Genomic DNA, 18,101 nt, shown 5'->3' with positions numbered 1-18,101 from the left:
GTAGGCACTCGGTGTTTGTGCTGAGCAGTGAGAAACTTTGCAGGCCCGATGTGTGAAGCATGTAGGCCCCTCTTTGAGAAGCTGTCCGAACTAAGCCCTGAGACAGGACCCGGGAGTTTAGAGAGAGGCAAACGTCCAGATCTTCAGAAGGAAAATGTAAGTGGATCATGAATGCTTGTATCATTGAGCTTGGCGTGAATTCTATGCAGAACTCAAATGGAATTTTCTTTTTAATGACTTAGTCCTTTCTTCAAAGTGTTAGCAACATTCACTAGTCGCCTGCATGGGTTCCCTAAGAACAGTTCCTGTCAGACTAAGCTTAGTGGTCGGGGTTCCCGGATCTCCTTCTGGTCCAGAGGTGGGCAGCTGGGCCTGGTGAGCAGGCTGTGGGTGGACTGAACGCCGGATGGAGGGCTGTGCCGGGAGAAGTGCAGGGAGCAGAAGTGAAGTCAGGGTCGAGGGAGCTCGCTGCATTCCGCGGGGCTCAGCCCTGGACTTCGCTCTCGCCAGCGTTTTTATGCACTCAGCGTGTCATTGTCATATCGTCCGCATTTTCAGATGACCAGGCAACAAAGGTTAGTTAAGCCGTTGCACGATAGAATTTAGTCCCTCAGAAAGTCTTAGATACAGAGTACCGACAAATTGGGGAACAGTAAGATCCTGAAGTGAAGGCAGCGGCACCTCAACTGCCCTGAATATGACAGCACAGAAGGAAACGTCAGGGGCTTGTAGACGGCGGGGGCCTGGTGTGAGCGCGCGGTCTGCCGGGGCTGTTGGGAGTTGGTGCCCCGTCTGTTCACGCCTCCTTTCCCTGCTGCTGTGTCCGTCTGTTCACGCCTCGTTTCCCTGCTGCGAGGCGGTGTCCGGAGACTCGGGGTAAGCGGGTAGCTGTTACAGGCCGCCTGAGGAGGAAACTTCCTCGTCTTCAGATTGTCGGAATGTGCCATGTGCTGTGTCATCACGTCCAGTGATTCCATAGCGCCGGGGGATCTTCTTGCCCAGAGTGGCCCTGTGCGTGACACGTCCCAGTGGTGCCTCACGCGCCATGTAATGGGTTGAGTAAATGTCGTCTGAGGCGCCTTTGTGTTCTCAAATTTATATAAATCTTTGCTGCTTCTCCAGCCCAGGGACGTACTGTTTGGGGTTGTAGTGTCCCTGGGCCATGAGAGCCATTTACTGAAAGATGCCCCTGTGGCTGGGGAAATCAAATGTAGATTACAGTTCGAAATCGAACTCTCAAAATATGACTTAAGAAAGAATATTAAATTCAAAACCAGTGTAATGAGAGGCTTAGTGGGGAAAAGATCCATATGTATATTATAAAGAATGGTTAAGAAGAAAAAGGGAAACTTTAACAAGATTCTAAATAAGTAAAACGGGGAGATTTGGGGAACAAACGAGTTATGTGCAAGGTTAATTCTCAGGTTGTATATAAGTTGGTTGTGAAAGCACACGCATACAAACATATGGTAATTATAACTATCAAAATATAGTAGGAATGTGGGACTTCCCTGGCCATCCGGTGGTTACGACTCCGCGCTTCCACTGCAGAGGCCGTGGGTTCGATCCCTGGTCGGGGACCTGAGATCCCGCGTGCTGTGTGGTGCTGCCAAAAAAAAAGACAGCAACTTGAACACCTGTATTTAGCTCAGCTCTTTCCCCAAACCTCTTAAATCTACAGTAAAGGAATTTTTAAAAATACAGTAGGAACGTAAGACAGTGATTTGTATTAATTATTGATATTATGCCATTGAACGGCTTCAGTGGGTGAACAACATGGATGACACAGTCTGACTTCTGTTTCTGCTTTAGAGTAGAATGGATGATGATGTACAAGCCGTCATTCTTAAAGTTTTACTAAAAGCTGTAGTAAAGGTGAAATCCCACCATTAGGATTTCAGAAGGCACCCGGACGAGGTGGTATCCTGGGAACTGTGTGTTGTTGAGTAGCTATTAGAGAATGTTTCAGGTTTCAGGCTGTGATGCGGCGGCGGGTTCGTGTTCATTTTCCTGGGCGTTGCTCTGCTCGGGTCGTGGCCGCACACCCTGCCCCGCGGTGGCCGTGGTCATCTCCTTTCTCAGGGCCGTTCCTGCGCACTGCCCTGCGAGGAGTAGCTTTGTTTATGCCACCTGCCTTGAAAATTCATCCCGTTCCGAGCTCTGGTGGGCTCTTTGGGTCCTCGTGTAACGTGGCTCAGCTTACGTCTGCAGCTTTACCTTTTGTTACTTCCTGACGCTAGACCTCCAGGTTAGGCAGGTGGGTCCGCCGTCTTTTCCGCGCTCGGTGTCCTTCCCAGGGCGCCTTGACCAGCTGCTGCCTTTCAGACTCCTTCCTGTCCGCCCTGCAGACCTCCCTGCCTTTGCATCACTGTAATAGCCTTAACTTGAAAATGAGAGAATTAAACAGTATGTTTTGTCTCATCTAGTTCTATGAGTCTATGAATGTTAAAGGAAACTGATTATAGACAAACTAGTTAAGGCATGATTTGTGATGTAGTCAGTTTTTAAAGAAAAATTCGAATAATTACATCTAGACCTTGGAAAGTTGTATAGCTTCCCTATTCTTACATATTAACACTATTATTTACGTTAATTGGTCAACTGAAGAATAGTGAATCACATTCTAGAGGCTTAGCTGTTATTTCTGTTATTTAAAGGGTTAGGAAATGCTGGTAAATGTAGGAGTTGGAAACTAAGTGGTTTTTGATTCAGTTACATTCTGTAATGTAGTTTTATGAGTTACGAAAGGATTGGCTAGTGAAGTTTCTGCTAATACAGGTTTTAATAATTTGAATGAGACATTTGCTCGGTATGAATCTAAGGAAATGACATTTTATAAAATTGCTTTATCTAAGCAGACCTGGGTTCTTGCTTGTTAGGAAAGTTTGTTTAATAAATTATAGATTGCCTAATTTTACCCATTGACAGCCGACTGCATTCTTCACTTATTAAAAGGCAAGTTCCATATGTGATGTTTTCAGTAGCAGGAGAAATTGAAGTGGAATGATTCTGTACATACTGCTTGAATATCAAAAGGGTGACAGTTACATGAGGGAAAATGTGCCTCTCAAGGTCTTGACTTACTGTTCTGACACCGTGTTCTATGTCTGCCCCAAAATCTAACAAGACAATAGCATTTTCATTCTTAAGTCTTCTAAAATTTGGCTTTATATGATAGCTATATTTTAAATATCTCAATTTTATCTTTATTCTTTGCAAAGTACAATGGAATTGGTACACTACCGAGCAAAAGGTCAAATTAATAGTTTGTGTATTAATATTTTTGTTTGAGGTTTACTGTTTTTATATCCTGAAAGTATGTGATAAATAGGACTGCTTGTGTTACAAGCAAGTGTGGTAGAAATCAGGTGTGTTCATTTCAGAAGAGCTTGCTCAGGAAGGCATAACCTGTTACACACCTGTTTGTTTATTAAACACGCAACATGTTTAACTGGAATACATTGTGGGAATCTACTTGTAGTTCTTCTCTGACATTAACCTGGTTCCATATGTATATATTCTTACATACATAAAGATAGGGAGTGCCAACTATGTTTAGCTGTAGAAACTAAGTAGACTTCAGAGTGGCCATTAGACAGGATTTCCAGGATGAACTCAGGGCGCTTCTCTTTTCTTGATTAAATCCAGGCTGTTTAAAGACTGTCACAGGCGGATTTAGAGGATTTTATTTTAGAGTTTTTTTGAACCTCCATAATGGTAATATATAAACACAGATTTTTTGTATTTCCTGGCTCTATATTTTTTACATATTATTACTCACCTAAGGCTAGGAAGGCTATTCCTGTCATTTTACGCAAAGATCTATGAAAATAATTATAAATATGGCTGAGATTAAATTTTAGTTATTGGAAAGTCACTCAAAGAAATTGAATAGAAAATTGAAATCTTTTTATGGATGTTTAACTCTAAAAGGTATTATTATAAGTATTATTCTGACTAGAATTTCAGGAAGATGTCTTGCCTGTGTAGTTTGGTGCTGTGGTACATGTCCTTCAATTTTTTAATATGTTTTAAAATGAAAACAATGAGGCTACTTTCTTATGTTTACATTGATGGGCAAAGAAGAGTAGCCTCTGAATTCAGTCTTTGTAGTTCTCACTACCGCATATAAGGCAGTACTTGGATCACTGTGCAGTTACAGGAGAACGATCTCTAAAATGATCTCCGCCACACACCGATGTGTTCACGATTCTGCCTCAGCAGGATTTGAGGTTGAAGGGATACAAAACAGTTTTTAAAGTGATCAACTATTTTGCCATTTTGATTTGTGGGACAGCCTATGAGATGCCAGCTATAAGGGTCACTCGTGTCTGAATTATTGAAATCCATGTAGAGCAGCTGTATTTGGAGTGGTCGGTAAGGTTTAGGGCATAGACACTGCTCACTCAAGTAAGCTGACCCACTGTAGCAGCAGAGGAGCAGACCATCTCTAGAACAGTGTTTCTCAGCCCATGACTCTGGTAAGAAATCTGTTTTACGTTATGGTCCAGCCTTCATGCGCTCACATATGGGCACAAATGTGCAAAACAGTTCATGAGTGCTTACCTGTACTTTGTGCAGTGCACTCTGTTTTATGTTCTATTTCATTCTTTTAGTGCCAAAAAAATAAAATATATAGTTGTTATACATAAAAGGGGCTTCAAGAACCCATTGGTGGGCCACATCTGTGGTTTGATGAACTCTGTGTCGGACGTTTCCTTATTCTCGCCTCCATGTTTCTCTTTACCCTGTGCACCTACACACGTGCTCTCTGTTATACAGTTTCCTGTGGAAATGGTTGACATACACCCACTTAAAACTATGATGCAGTCGAAATCCAAGGAAGAAGAGAAACTCTTGGGATGCGTGTAGGCGTGTGACGTCTGGAAGGAAAGATACTTTCCAGATTGTTTGCAGCGGTGCTGAGGGTGCGCGCCAAGCTTATGGGAGGGCCTCTGTGTTGCTTGATTTGGCGTTTTCTCCCCTTTCCAAATGTTGCGGGGGCGGGTAAGTTCATACTCAGTAATATTTTCAAAGGTAGTTCTCTAATTGAGTGGGAAGATAACTCATAACCAGAATTTGAATTTTTAAAAAGAAATCATTTTAGCCTGAAGAGGTTCTGGATTCTTAGACTGTAGAAAGTGAGTAGGAAGGAATCTGTCACAGGTTTGTTCTGTGCTTCTTTGCATGGAAGAAGATTCAGTAAAATATTATACCAAAGAAATCAATCTGAATTGAGGGACAGAAAATAAATTTTAGTTACTCTATCCCTATTTGGCATATAATATCTGACCTCAGTTAATAATGCAGAATGAATGAGTTTGGCCATATTATCTAAGTTTATTTTCAACTTTAGGCCTTTCTGATTTTAAGTTATATCAGGGATTAGATTTTTAAGTGCCATCTAAACATATGACACTTGCAGATATAATATACAGAGTACTGCAAGGAGTGTGACCAGGGAAGACCTGCCTCGGGAGGGTTTGAAGTCTGTGCACCCGCTCGTGGCCATTTAATCCCCCATTTCTCTTGCAGATTTAAGTGTTTACAGTAACATAGGTTGTCTAGTTTAAAAAAAAAAAAAAAAAAGGAAGGAAGGAAGGTCTAGCAGTTTAAGTATTCAGTTGAAAAGATTGCTTACTTTGTTACTACAAACTGTGCTTTCTTTGAAATTATTTTGCTAAAAAGCAAGGTAAGTCTTACCTCTATTAGAGGCTGAAAAAGAGAATGCAAAATGAATTATGTTAAACTTCTGAGAATTATATAGTTACAGGCTGATAATTGTGTCTTTGAGAAGGTTACTAAAGAATTGATATCTATAATGATTGGTAGGCTAATTAGTTAAAAAGCTGATTCTGAGGGGGAGACCAGTAAGTGACCAGAAACAAGTAAGGGGAGATATATGTTCTTAGAAATTTATGCATTTCTACAGCTAACATAAAATGAACACATGTAACAGCTGAGCTATGCATTCTTCAGGCAGTTGAAGAAATGATCTTGCGGGAGTGGTTTGAGAAGTAAATGAGCGAATGAACGAATGTTTTATTTTCTTGGCTTAGGAGAGGTAGGCTATGTATTCAGTGGAATATTACTCAGCCGTACCTTAATTTAAAAATACTTTATTGCCCAAAGAAAGCTAACCGTCATCTGGGCCTTCAGCAGGCCGTCGTCTTTTTGCAGGGGGAGGGTCCGGCCTCCGTGCTGGGGGCTGCTGGCTGCTGGCTGCCGAAGGTGGGGCGGCTGCGGCAGTTTCTTAAACTGAGGCAGTGATGCCGTTTGCCGCGTGGATGGACGCTTCCTTTCAGGGACGGTTTCTCCGTTGCATACGACGCTGTTCGATAGCGTTTTACCCGCAGTAGAATTTTTTCAGAATCGGAGTTGTTCCTCTGAAACCCTTGTGCTGCTCTGTCAGCTAAGTTTATGTCCTATTCTAAGTCCTTTGCTGTCGCCCAGCGATCTTCACAGCATCCTCCCCAGGAGCAGATTCCATCCCAGGAAACACTTTTCTTTGCTTCTCCGTAAGAAGCAACTCCTCACCTGTGAGAGCTTTATCCTGAGACTGCAGCAATTGAGTTATTGGGTTGGCCAAAAAGTGCCTTCGGTTTTTAAGTAAAAATAAAGGGCGCATTTTTCATTTTCACCAAGAACTTTATTGAACAACGTATTCACCCTTTTGTTCCACTACCTTCTGCCATCTTTCAGGCAACTTCATAATTCCATCTTCCCAAAACTTTTTCTCTTTTTGAGCAAAGGACTGTTCCAGGTGCCTTTTACAGTCTTCCAGGGAATTGAAATTTTTTCCATTAAGAGAATTTTGTAAAGACCGAAATAACTGGAAATCCAAAGGTGCAATGTCTGGTGACTACGGTGGTGGAATCAGAACTTCCCAGCCAAGCTGTAACAGTTTTTGCCTGGTCATCAAAGAAACATGCGGTCTTGTGTTATCCTGATAGAAGATTGTGCATTTTCTGTTGACTAAATCTGGATGCTTTTCATCGAGTGCTGCTTTCAGTTGGTCTAATTGGGAGCAGTACTTGTTGGAATTAATCGTTTGGTTTTCCGGAAGGAGCTCATAATAGAGGACTCCCTTCCAATCCCACCCTATACACAACATCACCTTCTTTGGATGAAGACCGGCCTTTGATGTGATTGGTGGTGGTTCATTTCCCTTGCCCCACGATCTCTTCTGTTCCACATTGTCGTGCAGTGTCCACTGTTCATCGCCCGTCACAGTTTGTTTTAAAAACGGAACATTTTCATTACGTTTCAGTAGGGAATGGCATGCGGAAATACAGTCACGAAGGTTTTTTTCACTTAACTTACATGGAACCCAAACATCCAAGTGATGAACATAACCAAGCTGGTGCAGATGATTTTCAGTGCTTGATTTGGATATTTTGAGTATGTCAGCTGTCTCCCGCGTGGTGTAACGTTGGTTGTTCTCAATTAATGTCTCAATTTGATCGCTGTCAACCTCAGCTGATCTACCCGACCATGGAGCAGCGTCCAGCGAGAAATCTCCAGCACGAAACTTTGCAAACCACTTTTGATACATTTGATCAGTCCCAGCACCTTCTCCATACACTGCACAAATCTTTTTCTGTGTTTCAGTTGCATTTTTACCTTTCTTGAAATAATAAAGCATAATTTAGAATTTGACATCTTTGATGTCTTTTTTAAAAATGCACGCTGATATGACAGCTGTCACATACAATCTAACAGAATTGTTTCGAATGAAGTTAAAGACAACTAAGTGCTACTAGAGACATCTTACGGAAAAAACTGAACGAACCTTTTGGCCAACACCATACATCTTCAGGCTCCACTTCTAATTTTAGTTCTCATGCTGTTTTCACCACATCTGCAGTTCCTTCCTCCATGAGGTCTTGAACCCCCTTCCAAGTCATCCATGAGGGTTGGAATCAGCTTCTTCCAAACTCCTGTTAATGTTGATGTTTGGACCTCTTCCCATGAATCACGAATGTTCTTAATGGCATCTAGAATGATGAATCCTTTCCAGATTTTCAAATGACTTTGCTCAGATCCATCAGAGGAATCACTATCTATGGTAGCTGTCTGCTTACAAAATGTATTTCTTAAAGAATAAAACTTGAAAGTCAAAGTGACTCCTTGATCCATGGGCTGCAGAATAGATGTTACATTACCAGGCATGAAAACGACATGAATCTCGTTGTCCATCTCCATCAGAGCTCTTGGGTGACAAGGTGCATTGTCAACGAGCAGTCACATTTTGAAAGGAACCTTGTTTTCTGAGCAGTACATGGCTTAAAACATTCAGTAAACCATGTTGTAAACAGATGTGCTGTCATGTAGCCTTTTTGTTCCACTTATAGAGCACAGGCAGCATAGATTGAGGATAATTCTTAAGGGCCCTAGGATTTTTGGAATGGTAAATGAGCATTGGCTTCCACTTAAAGTCGCCAGCTGCATTAGCCCCTAAAAGGGGAGTCAGCCTGTCCTTTGAAGCTTTACAGCCTGGCAGTGACTTCTCCTCTCTAGCTATGGAAGTCCTGGATGGCATCTTCTTCCAGTAGAAGGCTGTTTCATCTGCATGAAAATCTGTGGTTTTAGAGTAGCCACCTTCATGAATTATCTTAGCTAGACCTTCTGGATAACTTGCTGCAGCTTCTACAGCAGCACTTGCTGCTTCACCTTGAACTTTGTTGTTATGGAGACGGCTCCTTTCCTTCAGACTTAGGGACCAGCCTCTGCTGGCTTCATACTTTCCTTGTGCAGCCTCCTAACCTCTCTCAGCCTTCATAGAATTGAAGAGAGTCAGGGCCTTGCTCTGGATTGGGTTTTGGCTTCAGAGAATGCTGTGGCTGGTTTGATCTTCTGTCCAGACACTAAAACTTTCTCTATATCAGCACTAAGACTATTCGCTTTTAACTTCCTTCAAGAACTTTTGTTCTGCATTCACAACTTGGCTGTTTGGTGCAGAAGGCCTACTTTTGGCCAATCTGGGCTTTTAACGTGCCTTCCTCACTAAGCTTAATCATTTCTAGCGTTTGATTTAAAGTGAGAGACATGTGACTGTTCCTTTTCTTGAACACTTAACGACCCCTGTAGGATTACTAATTGGCCTAATTTCTGTATTGTGTCTCAGGGACTAGGGAGGTCCAGGGAGAGGGAGGGAGATGGAGAACCACCGGTGGGTAGAGCAGTCAGAACACACACAACATTTATTGATTAAGTTTGCAGTCTTATATGGGTGTGGTTCGTGGCTCCCCCATAACAATTACAGAGTAACATCAAAGATCACTGATCACAGATCACCGTAGCGAATATGAAAAGTTTGAAATATTGTGAGAATTGCCAAAGTGTGGCACAGAAACACAGAGTGAGCGAATGCTGTTGGAAGAATGCTCCACGCAGGTCGCCCCAAACTTTCAGTTTGTAAGCAGCGTGAGATCTGTGAAGCACAGTAAAGGGAAGAGCAGTACAGCGAGGTCTGCCTGCACATCAGGTCAGGTTCCATGAGTGCCGGCGGCCTCTGCTGTGCTCGCGAGGACCCCGGGGCCTGCGGCGGCAGCAGGAGCGAGCAAGTGTAATACGACGACGTGTGGAATGTTCACGTGAAGGATTTAAGTGCTTAGGAACAATTACATTAAGATTAAATTTCTACGTTCACTATTTTGGGGTCCTCATGTGTCCGGTTTATCATTTCGAGTTCAATGATTGTGTTTAAGTTTCTGATAATAGATGCTCTACCCTTTATCACACTATGCTTCTTCGTAGGCTACATTACACTAACTTTATCAAAACTATGCCTAATTGGGGCTTAAAAGTCTTGTTCAGTTTATTTGAAAAAAATAATAAATCTGATTATTTACTTTAAAGCTGCAGAAGAAAGAAGATCAGCAATTGGAGCCTAAAAAAAGTACCAGCCCTAAAAAAGCTGCAGAGCCCACTGTTGATCTTTTAGGACTCGGTAAGTAACAAAACAATACAAGTCATCATTAATTAGAGTTACAAAACAATTGAAACATTTACTTGAAGCGAATATAATAGCTTTATCGTCAGTGTGCCAAAAGATACCTGTTAACTGAATTTGAAAATGGTATGATTAGTTTGCTGAGTTCCCACCAAAAGGGAAATCTTTAACAAGGGAGCTGGTGTCTGTCAGCAGTGCCTTCAGGGAAATATAAGTAATGAGTTCCTTGGGGAGAGAGGATATCAAAGTACTCTTCAAAGGCTTGGTGGACTGGGACATCTCAGCATTTGAAATGAAGAGTAGATTGTTTTTTCTCCCCCCCCCCCCCCCCCCCCCCGCCTTCTCTTGATTTAGTTTTGTTGGGGGGGGGGTCCCTTAGCAAAATAATTATGGTGTAGCCTTATTATAACATGTGCTGTTTTAAAGGCCACTTAAATTTTGGTTAGCTGAAGCAACATGCTTTATACCTAGATCTAGTGGCTAGATTCATTTTATGTGTCTGATGACAGTAAGAACTTCTGTGCTCATTTTAATGTCATATTTATTCTCATGGCCGACAGATAGATGTTGTCTGCCTGGTGAGTAAACAGACTTCCATTCAAGGAGTGCTTGTACTGTCCTTATCTACAAATACTGTCAGCTCTTTTTACATTTTTCTCCTCTTCCTTTTAAAATAGCTTGATAAATGGTTATTTTTTAGTAATATCTGAGCCTTCAGCAGTAATTAATTTAGAATTTTTTTTTTAGTTTAGGGAAAGATTAATGACAGAGGAAAACAGTGAAAGATAGTTGGAAGGTAGAGTCGAACTTCATACACTGCTTTTCTAAAAATTGATCTTTGTTCTTATTGAGAAAATTGTGTTCTGTCTTAAGAATTACAACTGAATGTTTTTGTCTTACTTAGGAAACTGGTGTATCATGCAGATATACTCCCTATAGATAAACATCTTCTATGGTGGTGAAAATAAGTGGTATATCAGAAATATAAAAATAGGGCTCAGTCCAGGGGCTCTAAATATAATTGTGTTGAATACTAGTTCTCATAATTTCTGTATTTTATTTCCTTTGCTATAAATGAGAGAAAAGACTTACTGCCACAGTACGGAAAGATCCTACTAGGACTCCATGCGCCTTTGTCTTGGCGGCAGAATTTCCTTTCCGGCCTTGAGTGCCTGGTTATCGGTCCATAACTTAGAAACCGAGCCAGGCCTGGCCCTTACCCTACAGACTCGCTCACTGACCCCGCACCTCCTCCTGAAGTGTCTGCCGTGTGTCCGGGCGCCGTCGTAGGCACTGGGGAGAGAGCTGTGAGAGAAGACAGACGAAGGTGCCTGACCCCTGTCTGGGGAGACAGTGAAGAGATAGTTACGTAAAATACGTCATGGGTCGTGTTTGCTAAATGCTGTAGCTAAAAGAGAACAAAAAGCAGTGGTGTGATTTAAAGTAGGGTTGGGGGCCCCCGAGATACCGTCGGAGCGAAGACCTGAGGAGGCGGGGCTCCCTGGCCGTGAGCGGGCGGGACCAGGAGGAGGACGCGCTGGCGGGGCCGGCTGGGAGTGACACTGTGACCTGACTTCGGCTGCTGCTCTGGGTGTCCTGGCCATGCACGGGAGGATTCAAGCAAAGAAGTACCTCATCCGACTTGGGTCTTTCAGGAGCCCTTACGGCCACCCTGTCGAGAATAGTGTAGCAAGGCGAGGTGCGGGCCGGTGACACAGGTGGGAGGGGTGGTGGCCACGGGAGTTGCGAGAAGTAGCCGGTTCTGGGCCTGGTTTTAGAGAGAGAGCCAGCGGGGTTTGCTGCCCGGTGGAAGCTGTAGGGTGTTTCCCTCGGGGGGTGACCCTGCGGGACAGGCGGGCCTGCTAGGCGGTCCCCAGGAGCCGCGCGGGCCGGAGCCCGGGAGACGGGTGGCGGGACGGGCCTCGGGTGCCCAGCCCTTGGCGCGGTGGTGCCGCCTAGTCGCGAGCCTGGAGCTCGACCCCTGACCTCGGCGAACGCTTGTCCCTCTCGCCCTCAGCGCGTGGGTCAGCGCGGCGTCTCTGCCGTCCGGCCGTTCGCCGTCACACGGTGTCTCCATTTGTCGAGCTCCTGTCCTGTGTCCCTGCCTTCCACCGCCCAGGCTCAGAGTCCCTGGGTTTTAGGGTTTTGGGACGGCAGCACCCCTCCTCTGGTGTCAGTGTCTGGGAGAGTCAGCCGCGCTGGCAGCGGTTCCGCTTCTCTCACTCACAGGCCCGTGAGTCGGGAAGGCTGCTGTCTTTTTAGACAGGGGGAGAGCGTCAGGAACCCGTGTCCTTAGGGGAGAACCGAGGTCCGCTTAGGGCAGGACGGAGCGGGAGTGTTTGAGGGAGAGGTTAAGGGCGTAGAGAGGGCTTTGTGGGTGATAGACAGTTCTGGATCATGCGTTGGAGCAGCTCCAGAAGCGGCAGGGTGGGCGATGGGGTCAGAGAGAGGGATTGGGGGTCTTGCTGACGGAGTTGTAGCAGCAGGAGACCGGGAGCCTTACCCAGAGCACATTACGGCTCTTCCCTCCTGCTGGTTATCAGTAACCTAAATTCCTTCAAAAGGTATTTTCAGGCTTTCGGAGAGCAGCACTCGTAAACCAGGATTGATTGCTGGTGTCTCCCTCGGGCAGCAGACTGTTTTCCTGCTGCCCAAGGTGAGCGTGGCACTCTGGTTTTCCCCTGGAAAGTGAGACACAGTGGGGCGGAGGGGCGGGTGCCTTGCAGTCTGGTTTGTGGTCGTGCAGAAAAGATGGCACATCCCCATGTGAATGAGACCAGAACGGGCGTAAACCGAAAACATCTGCAGAGAATACAGAGAAAATCCCCACAGGGTTAGTGCAGTTACACAGCCATGGCGGGCCAGGAGTCCCAGGGTTACTGTGTGCACTCAGGATCACATTCAGTAGACTCCTGTAGCGTAAGAGCCAAGATCATTTTTTAGAAATACGAACTCCCCTTTAAACGGCCCTTTGGCAAGTCTTTTTTTCAACCTGTTTTCTTCGGCTCACCTTTCCAGATCTACTCCCCGTCCCAAGGTCAAACATAAAATGCTGTCTGTATACTTTTTAGCAGCAAGAGTCAGCAAATTTTTTTCTGAAAAGGGCCAAATGCTTTTAGCTTTGCAGGCCTCACTCAGCTCTGCCCCGTGATGGGCACGTAGCGTACACGAGTGGGTGGGCGGCGAGCGAGGCTGAGCTCTGCTGGGCTTGAAGATGTGCTCCTGATCGTACCTGCAAGGGTGACTTCGTCTGTAGGTGTTAACTCACGTCGGAAGCTTGTAGAAATACTGTTTATTCAGTGCTTTACTGTCTGATATCAGAAGTGGGGTCAGCTACTTGGTTATTACCTGCCCTCTGATCTTGGAAATAACCAAGATCTCTGGGCCCCTCTCGACTGAGGCCCAGAATGAACAAGCCCTGGATGCTCCAGACACAGACCCGCTTGCCTGGAATGTGTCCCCGCTGTGTGAGAAGAGCATTGAAACTGGCTTCCAGGGCCTGTGGGCCGGTGCTCGCCACGCCCCTACCCTGTGTGCTCCTGTCCGTGCTTTGGTGATTATGACTTCGTTTTCACGTGACAAAAACTGACAGACTGCTTAGCAGTTGGTTAGGGTAATCCCGCATGCTTTTTTCTTTCTTTTTGTAGAAGATCCCATCTGAGATTAGAGTCTTCAGGGGAGCACCGGCTCTGAGTGTAAGGCTTGAGCAGCATCATAAACTGCAGGCTTCAGCTCAGTCTCCCCAGAGGTGGGAGCCCTCCGCGGGTGTCCGTCCTCAGCTCCCGTTCCGTGTGCGCACCGCCGGCCGCCTGCTCCCTGCTCAGGAGGCTCTGAGCGCGGGCCCATTGGGCATGGGGGGGCGGGCTGTGTGTGTGTGTGTGAGTGAGTGACTCGGGGACCTCGGAAGAGCTCACAGAGAATCGAGTGTGAGCTCGGTGATGAAAGTCATACTGAACTATAGAGATGTATTTAGATAGAGGCTTCCTCAGTTTTTTCTTAATTGAAAAGCTCAAAGGAACATACAGTACAGCTTTGGGCAAGTTTTAAAGTCTTTGCTTCATGCCTGTGTTTCAGGAAATAAAAGCATTAGCTTATCACAGTAGCCAAGTTCAGGTGGGTTGACAATGCTAGTTAAACGTGGTTTTTAGTAAATAACCAGCTTAATTATCTAGTAATATATATATTCCAGTTTTATATAATGAGAGGTGAATGTATTACTTCTTCTCCTCTAGATTTTTTTGTTTTTATAAGATTTTCTGGACAGAGAACAAACTAAAGGATAAAACACCCACAGAAAACACTAGTTACTTTTAAAGCAGAAAATTCCTGCAGGGAGATTTCTGTTTTTCAAAGGCCATACGCTGTAAAGTGAAACCAGCTTGTGACTGGGCAGACCGAAAGAATGCCAGCCGTGGCCCAGCCCTGGACCCCGCCTGCGGCCCGGAGCTGTACACTCGGCGGATCCGGGGGTCGGGGTAGTTTGTGTGGCACCCCTGTTTTCCAGGGAGGGAGGAAGAGGGCCGCTCTGTCTAGCGTGAGTGCCCGAAGTAATTTTGTAGTCTGTTATGCTTTTCAGCTGCAGCTTAAAATCCGATAAAAATGTTTATTTTTTTCTGCTGCCAAGCGTATGGTCCGCGAACCATTATAGACTGTTATTACCCTTTCAGAAAGCAGGTCTCGGGAATCGGTGGTAGTTCTGTGTGATCACACCTGTGGAGCGAGAGCAGGCAGGTGGGGGCCTGCGTCGCTGGGGGAGACCCGGCTGCCGGCAGCTCCCCGCGTGGCCCCGAGTCCGGGCTGGGAGGCAGCCGAGGGCGACAGGCGGGCCAGCGGGAGGACCAGCACCGCAACCCGGGGACGAGGGCGCGGCCCTGCCAGACCTGGGCCGAGAGCAAGAGGGCAGCTTCGCGGGCCTCCGCGGACCGTGCCGGCGACAGGAAGCAGGCAGGCGACGCTCAGGTGTTGAAGGAGCGAACGCGGCTGCGGATGAGGCGCCTTGTGCCTGCAGGTGGCTGAGACGGGCGGTGGCTGATGATCGCGGCGGGCGAGCAGTTGCGGCGGGCGGCGAGGTCGGGAGCCGGGCTCCTCTTTCCTGCCCCCCGTCCCGTCCCCCTCGGAGCCCTGGCTCTAAGCTCAGGCCCCCCAGCCCCCCGGCCTCAGGACCACGTCCAAACTTTGGTGGTTTCCCTGCACCAGTTGCTTTTCTCAGGAGGGAAAACTTCTCCCAGAAGATCCCCCAGCAGAGTTCTCAGGGACCCGCTGGGCCAGACTTGCATTCCGTGGCCTCTCTCCAGGGCGGGCGAGGCCTCTGCAGTGGAGACGGCTCTGTCGGCAGGAGGCCTCTGCGCAGCACCTGGCCGGGTGCGTGTCAGCCTGCGACGGCCCTGCAGCGTGGAGCGTACTGTACACACACGCACGTACACGCGCGCACACACATATGCACATGCACACACACGTGCGCACACGCACACACACACCTTTGCCCCTTTTCCTTCTCCCCCCCCCCCCCTTTTTTTTTTTAACAGACAAGGACACTGAAGCTGACAGAAGTTGGCTTCCAAGGCTCGGCTTCTGGACGACAGAACTGGGTTCAAACCCAGGTCTCCCTGACTTCACAGTCCCGTCTCAGCTCGTAGATGAACCGCAGCAAGATGTTTGACTCAAGTAGTAATTAAATGGTCATCTTGTTACTTTAAGAAACACTGAGATAGTGCCTACCGTGTGCCAGCCACTGTTTTTGAGTGTTTGCAGACATTTATTCGTTGGATCTTTGCAACAGCCCTGAAATTGGTGAACTACCATTGTGTTCATTTTACGAATGAAGAAACTGAGGCACAGAGAGGTTAAGTGAGTTGCCGAAAGTCACACCGTTGGTAGATTACAGAGCCTGACCCGTGTTCTTAACTGTTACACTGTGTTGAGCTCTGATAGGAAATGAAATTCCGAGAGTGCCAGGTGACACTGTGTCACATCCGACAGACATTAGGCCCGTGTGTCCAGGGGACAGCTGGCAGCATCGTGGCACGGGGGAGCCCTGGAGTTAGAGGCGGTACCCTGGGCTCTGGCGTCGTCACCGGGAAGTGAACGCAAGAGCCTCTCCGTGGCTGTTGGCCAGAGCGTAAACGAGTGGACAGTGTGACATAGGCAGCACAGCACTGTGCACGGAGGGGGGAGCGCGTGTCTCTGTGGGGACGGGGCGGGGGCGGGGGCGGGGGCGCCCGGGGCTCCTGCGGGAGGTGCCGGGGAGAGCGGTGGCTGCAGAGAGCTGACCTGTCCTATACGGTGCGGCTTCACACTTGCAGAGTTCTTGTCTCTTGAGGCTGTAAAGTGGTACAGAAGTGTTTGAGATATGTATCTTATATACATATGAAAACTGTATATCTATATCATTTTTAAAGAACAGTCAGTTCTACGACGTTTGCTTCTGAAACCGCTTCTCAGCAGTTTCAGACGCTCTCGGTCAGTGTGTGTGTCCCCTGAGAAGTGGCGGCACTGCGGACCCCTCTCAGCGCTGTCGTGCCCGTCCACAGGGCACCCACCCCCTGCCCCGAAGCCCCCCAGCGTGCAGGGACCTGCGGCAGGAGGGGCTCGGGAAGGAAGGGGTAAACAGAGCAGGAGGTTCACAGCAACTGTTAAGGCCTCTCAGTCATTTCAGTAGGCTAGCCTAAAGGCCACCTGCTTAGCAGTAAGAAAAATTAACTAGAAATTAAAAATAAATAATTCCACTTGACTCTCAGCCGTCTTTTTTTAAGCTTTTGAAAACAGTTTGAAGCTTGAAAATTTTAATATGCTTCAAATGAACGTCTGTGACTTGAGTTTACAAGGTAACACACGTGGGAGTTTATTTCATTTCATAAGGCAAGTGTGTGTTTTAATACAAAGGAATTCCAAGTAACATTTTTATTAAGGAAAAGGCTTTAAATGGTTTCTTGAGTAGAAAATGAAAAGGGCTGTTTGAGTAACGTGAAAACGTGCAAAGCTTTAAGAAGAAGGAGTTTTGCCGTTAAGGAGAGCATCACTGCGTCTCATGGAAGCAGGCTTCTTCTTTCAGTGCTGTTTCCACTTCAGATTCGCTCCTTCTCAGGATGACGCCTCACGAGTTACAGGTGAGGAATTAGACTTGGCAGCTCTCGTTGTAGCCAGGGTGTGCTCAAGGCTGAGGGTTCACGGTCAGTCAAGAGCAATGATGAAAAACATATCATCCACCTACTTAGCATGTTCCTCTCTGCCTTACGCTAGGTTAGTAATACACAAAACCTCATGCTGCTCCTTGACATTTTTTATCATTTGTGCAAATAGATTATGACCAGCTAATGCCTCTGACATTCAAGTAAAGGATGAATTCAATTAATATTTACTGAGCACCAGCCAAGTTCATGGGACTCTGGTAAACACGAGAGAACACAGCTGTGTGTGTGTCTAGTAGTACAAGTGGGGATGCGTCCACATGCAGTCTGGAAATGAGAAGACAGGGGACTGTTGCTCAGGGAAGAGTGGGATTGTGGAAGGGAGATGGTTATGAAAATTCAGCGTGAAACCTGGCATAATGCCAAAATTCACAATTTACATTTTATTTTCCTCCACTCAGGGGTTACTTTTCTTGCTGCTGCTAGTCAGAGGAGGAGCAGATGAATTTTTCATGCTGTGCAAACTGACGTCAGGCAAAATCTCATGTGTCCTGGGGGTCATCTTTAGAGTGAGTGGCAGCTGGGAAGGGCGAGCGAGCCCCCAGACACACGGGCTCCTCGTGCCTCCCCTTTGTCGAGCGTCTTGTGATTTAAAGCCCGTCTGCTTCTTGTTGAGCAGACAGCTTGGGACGACCGACGGGTCAGGGCTGGGATGGCGCTTGGAGCAGAGCTGTGGAGAGGGGAGTAGGGTTGCTGAGGAGGCTGAGCCAGGCGTGAGCCGTCGTGCGTGCGTGCGTGTGTGTGTGTGCGTGTGTGTGTGTGTGTGTTGCCGTGGCTTCAGCGGTGCTCCCAGCTGTGGACAGTGGTGCTGGAGGACAGGGTTGTGATCGAGAGAGAGAACTGCAGCCTCACTGCCGTGGGGGCCCCGAGTAGGGTTCCAGCCGGGATGTGGTCGCGGTAGCGAGGTGGCCGGTCGCCTGGGCGTGAGGCCGTGAGACCGGGAAGGGAGACGGCGGGGG

The 18,101-nt window shown here is 46.8% G+C and overlaps 1 protein-coding gene across 2 annotated transcripts in view; it reads left to right on the top strand.

The window, feature by feature from the left end:
* Positions 1 to 18,101, top strand: part of SMAP1 (small ArfGAP 1) — a 152,627-nt gene that overhangs the window by 118,975 nt on the left and 15,551 nt on the right. For both annotated transcript variants that reach the window (XM_059941815.1, XM_059941813.1), the window contains one exon: positions 9,862 to 9,952. In XM_059941815.1, the coding sequence (XP_059797798.1) occupies positions 9,862 to 9,952 (91 nt within the window). The remainder of the gene's footprint in view (positions 1 to 9,861; positions 9,953 to 18,101) is intronic.

This window comes from Balaenoptera ricei, chromosome 12 (assembly GCF_028023285.1).
Source record: "Balaenoptera ricei isolate mBalRic1 chromosome 12, mBalRic1.hap2, whole genome shotgun sequence".
NCBI classification, from domain to species: domain Eukaryota; kingdom Metazoa; phylum Chordata; class Mammalia; order Artiodactyla; family Balaenopteridae; genus Balaenoptera; species Balaenoptera ricei.
This window is presented reverse-complemented; position numbering and strand designations above follow the sequence as displayed.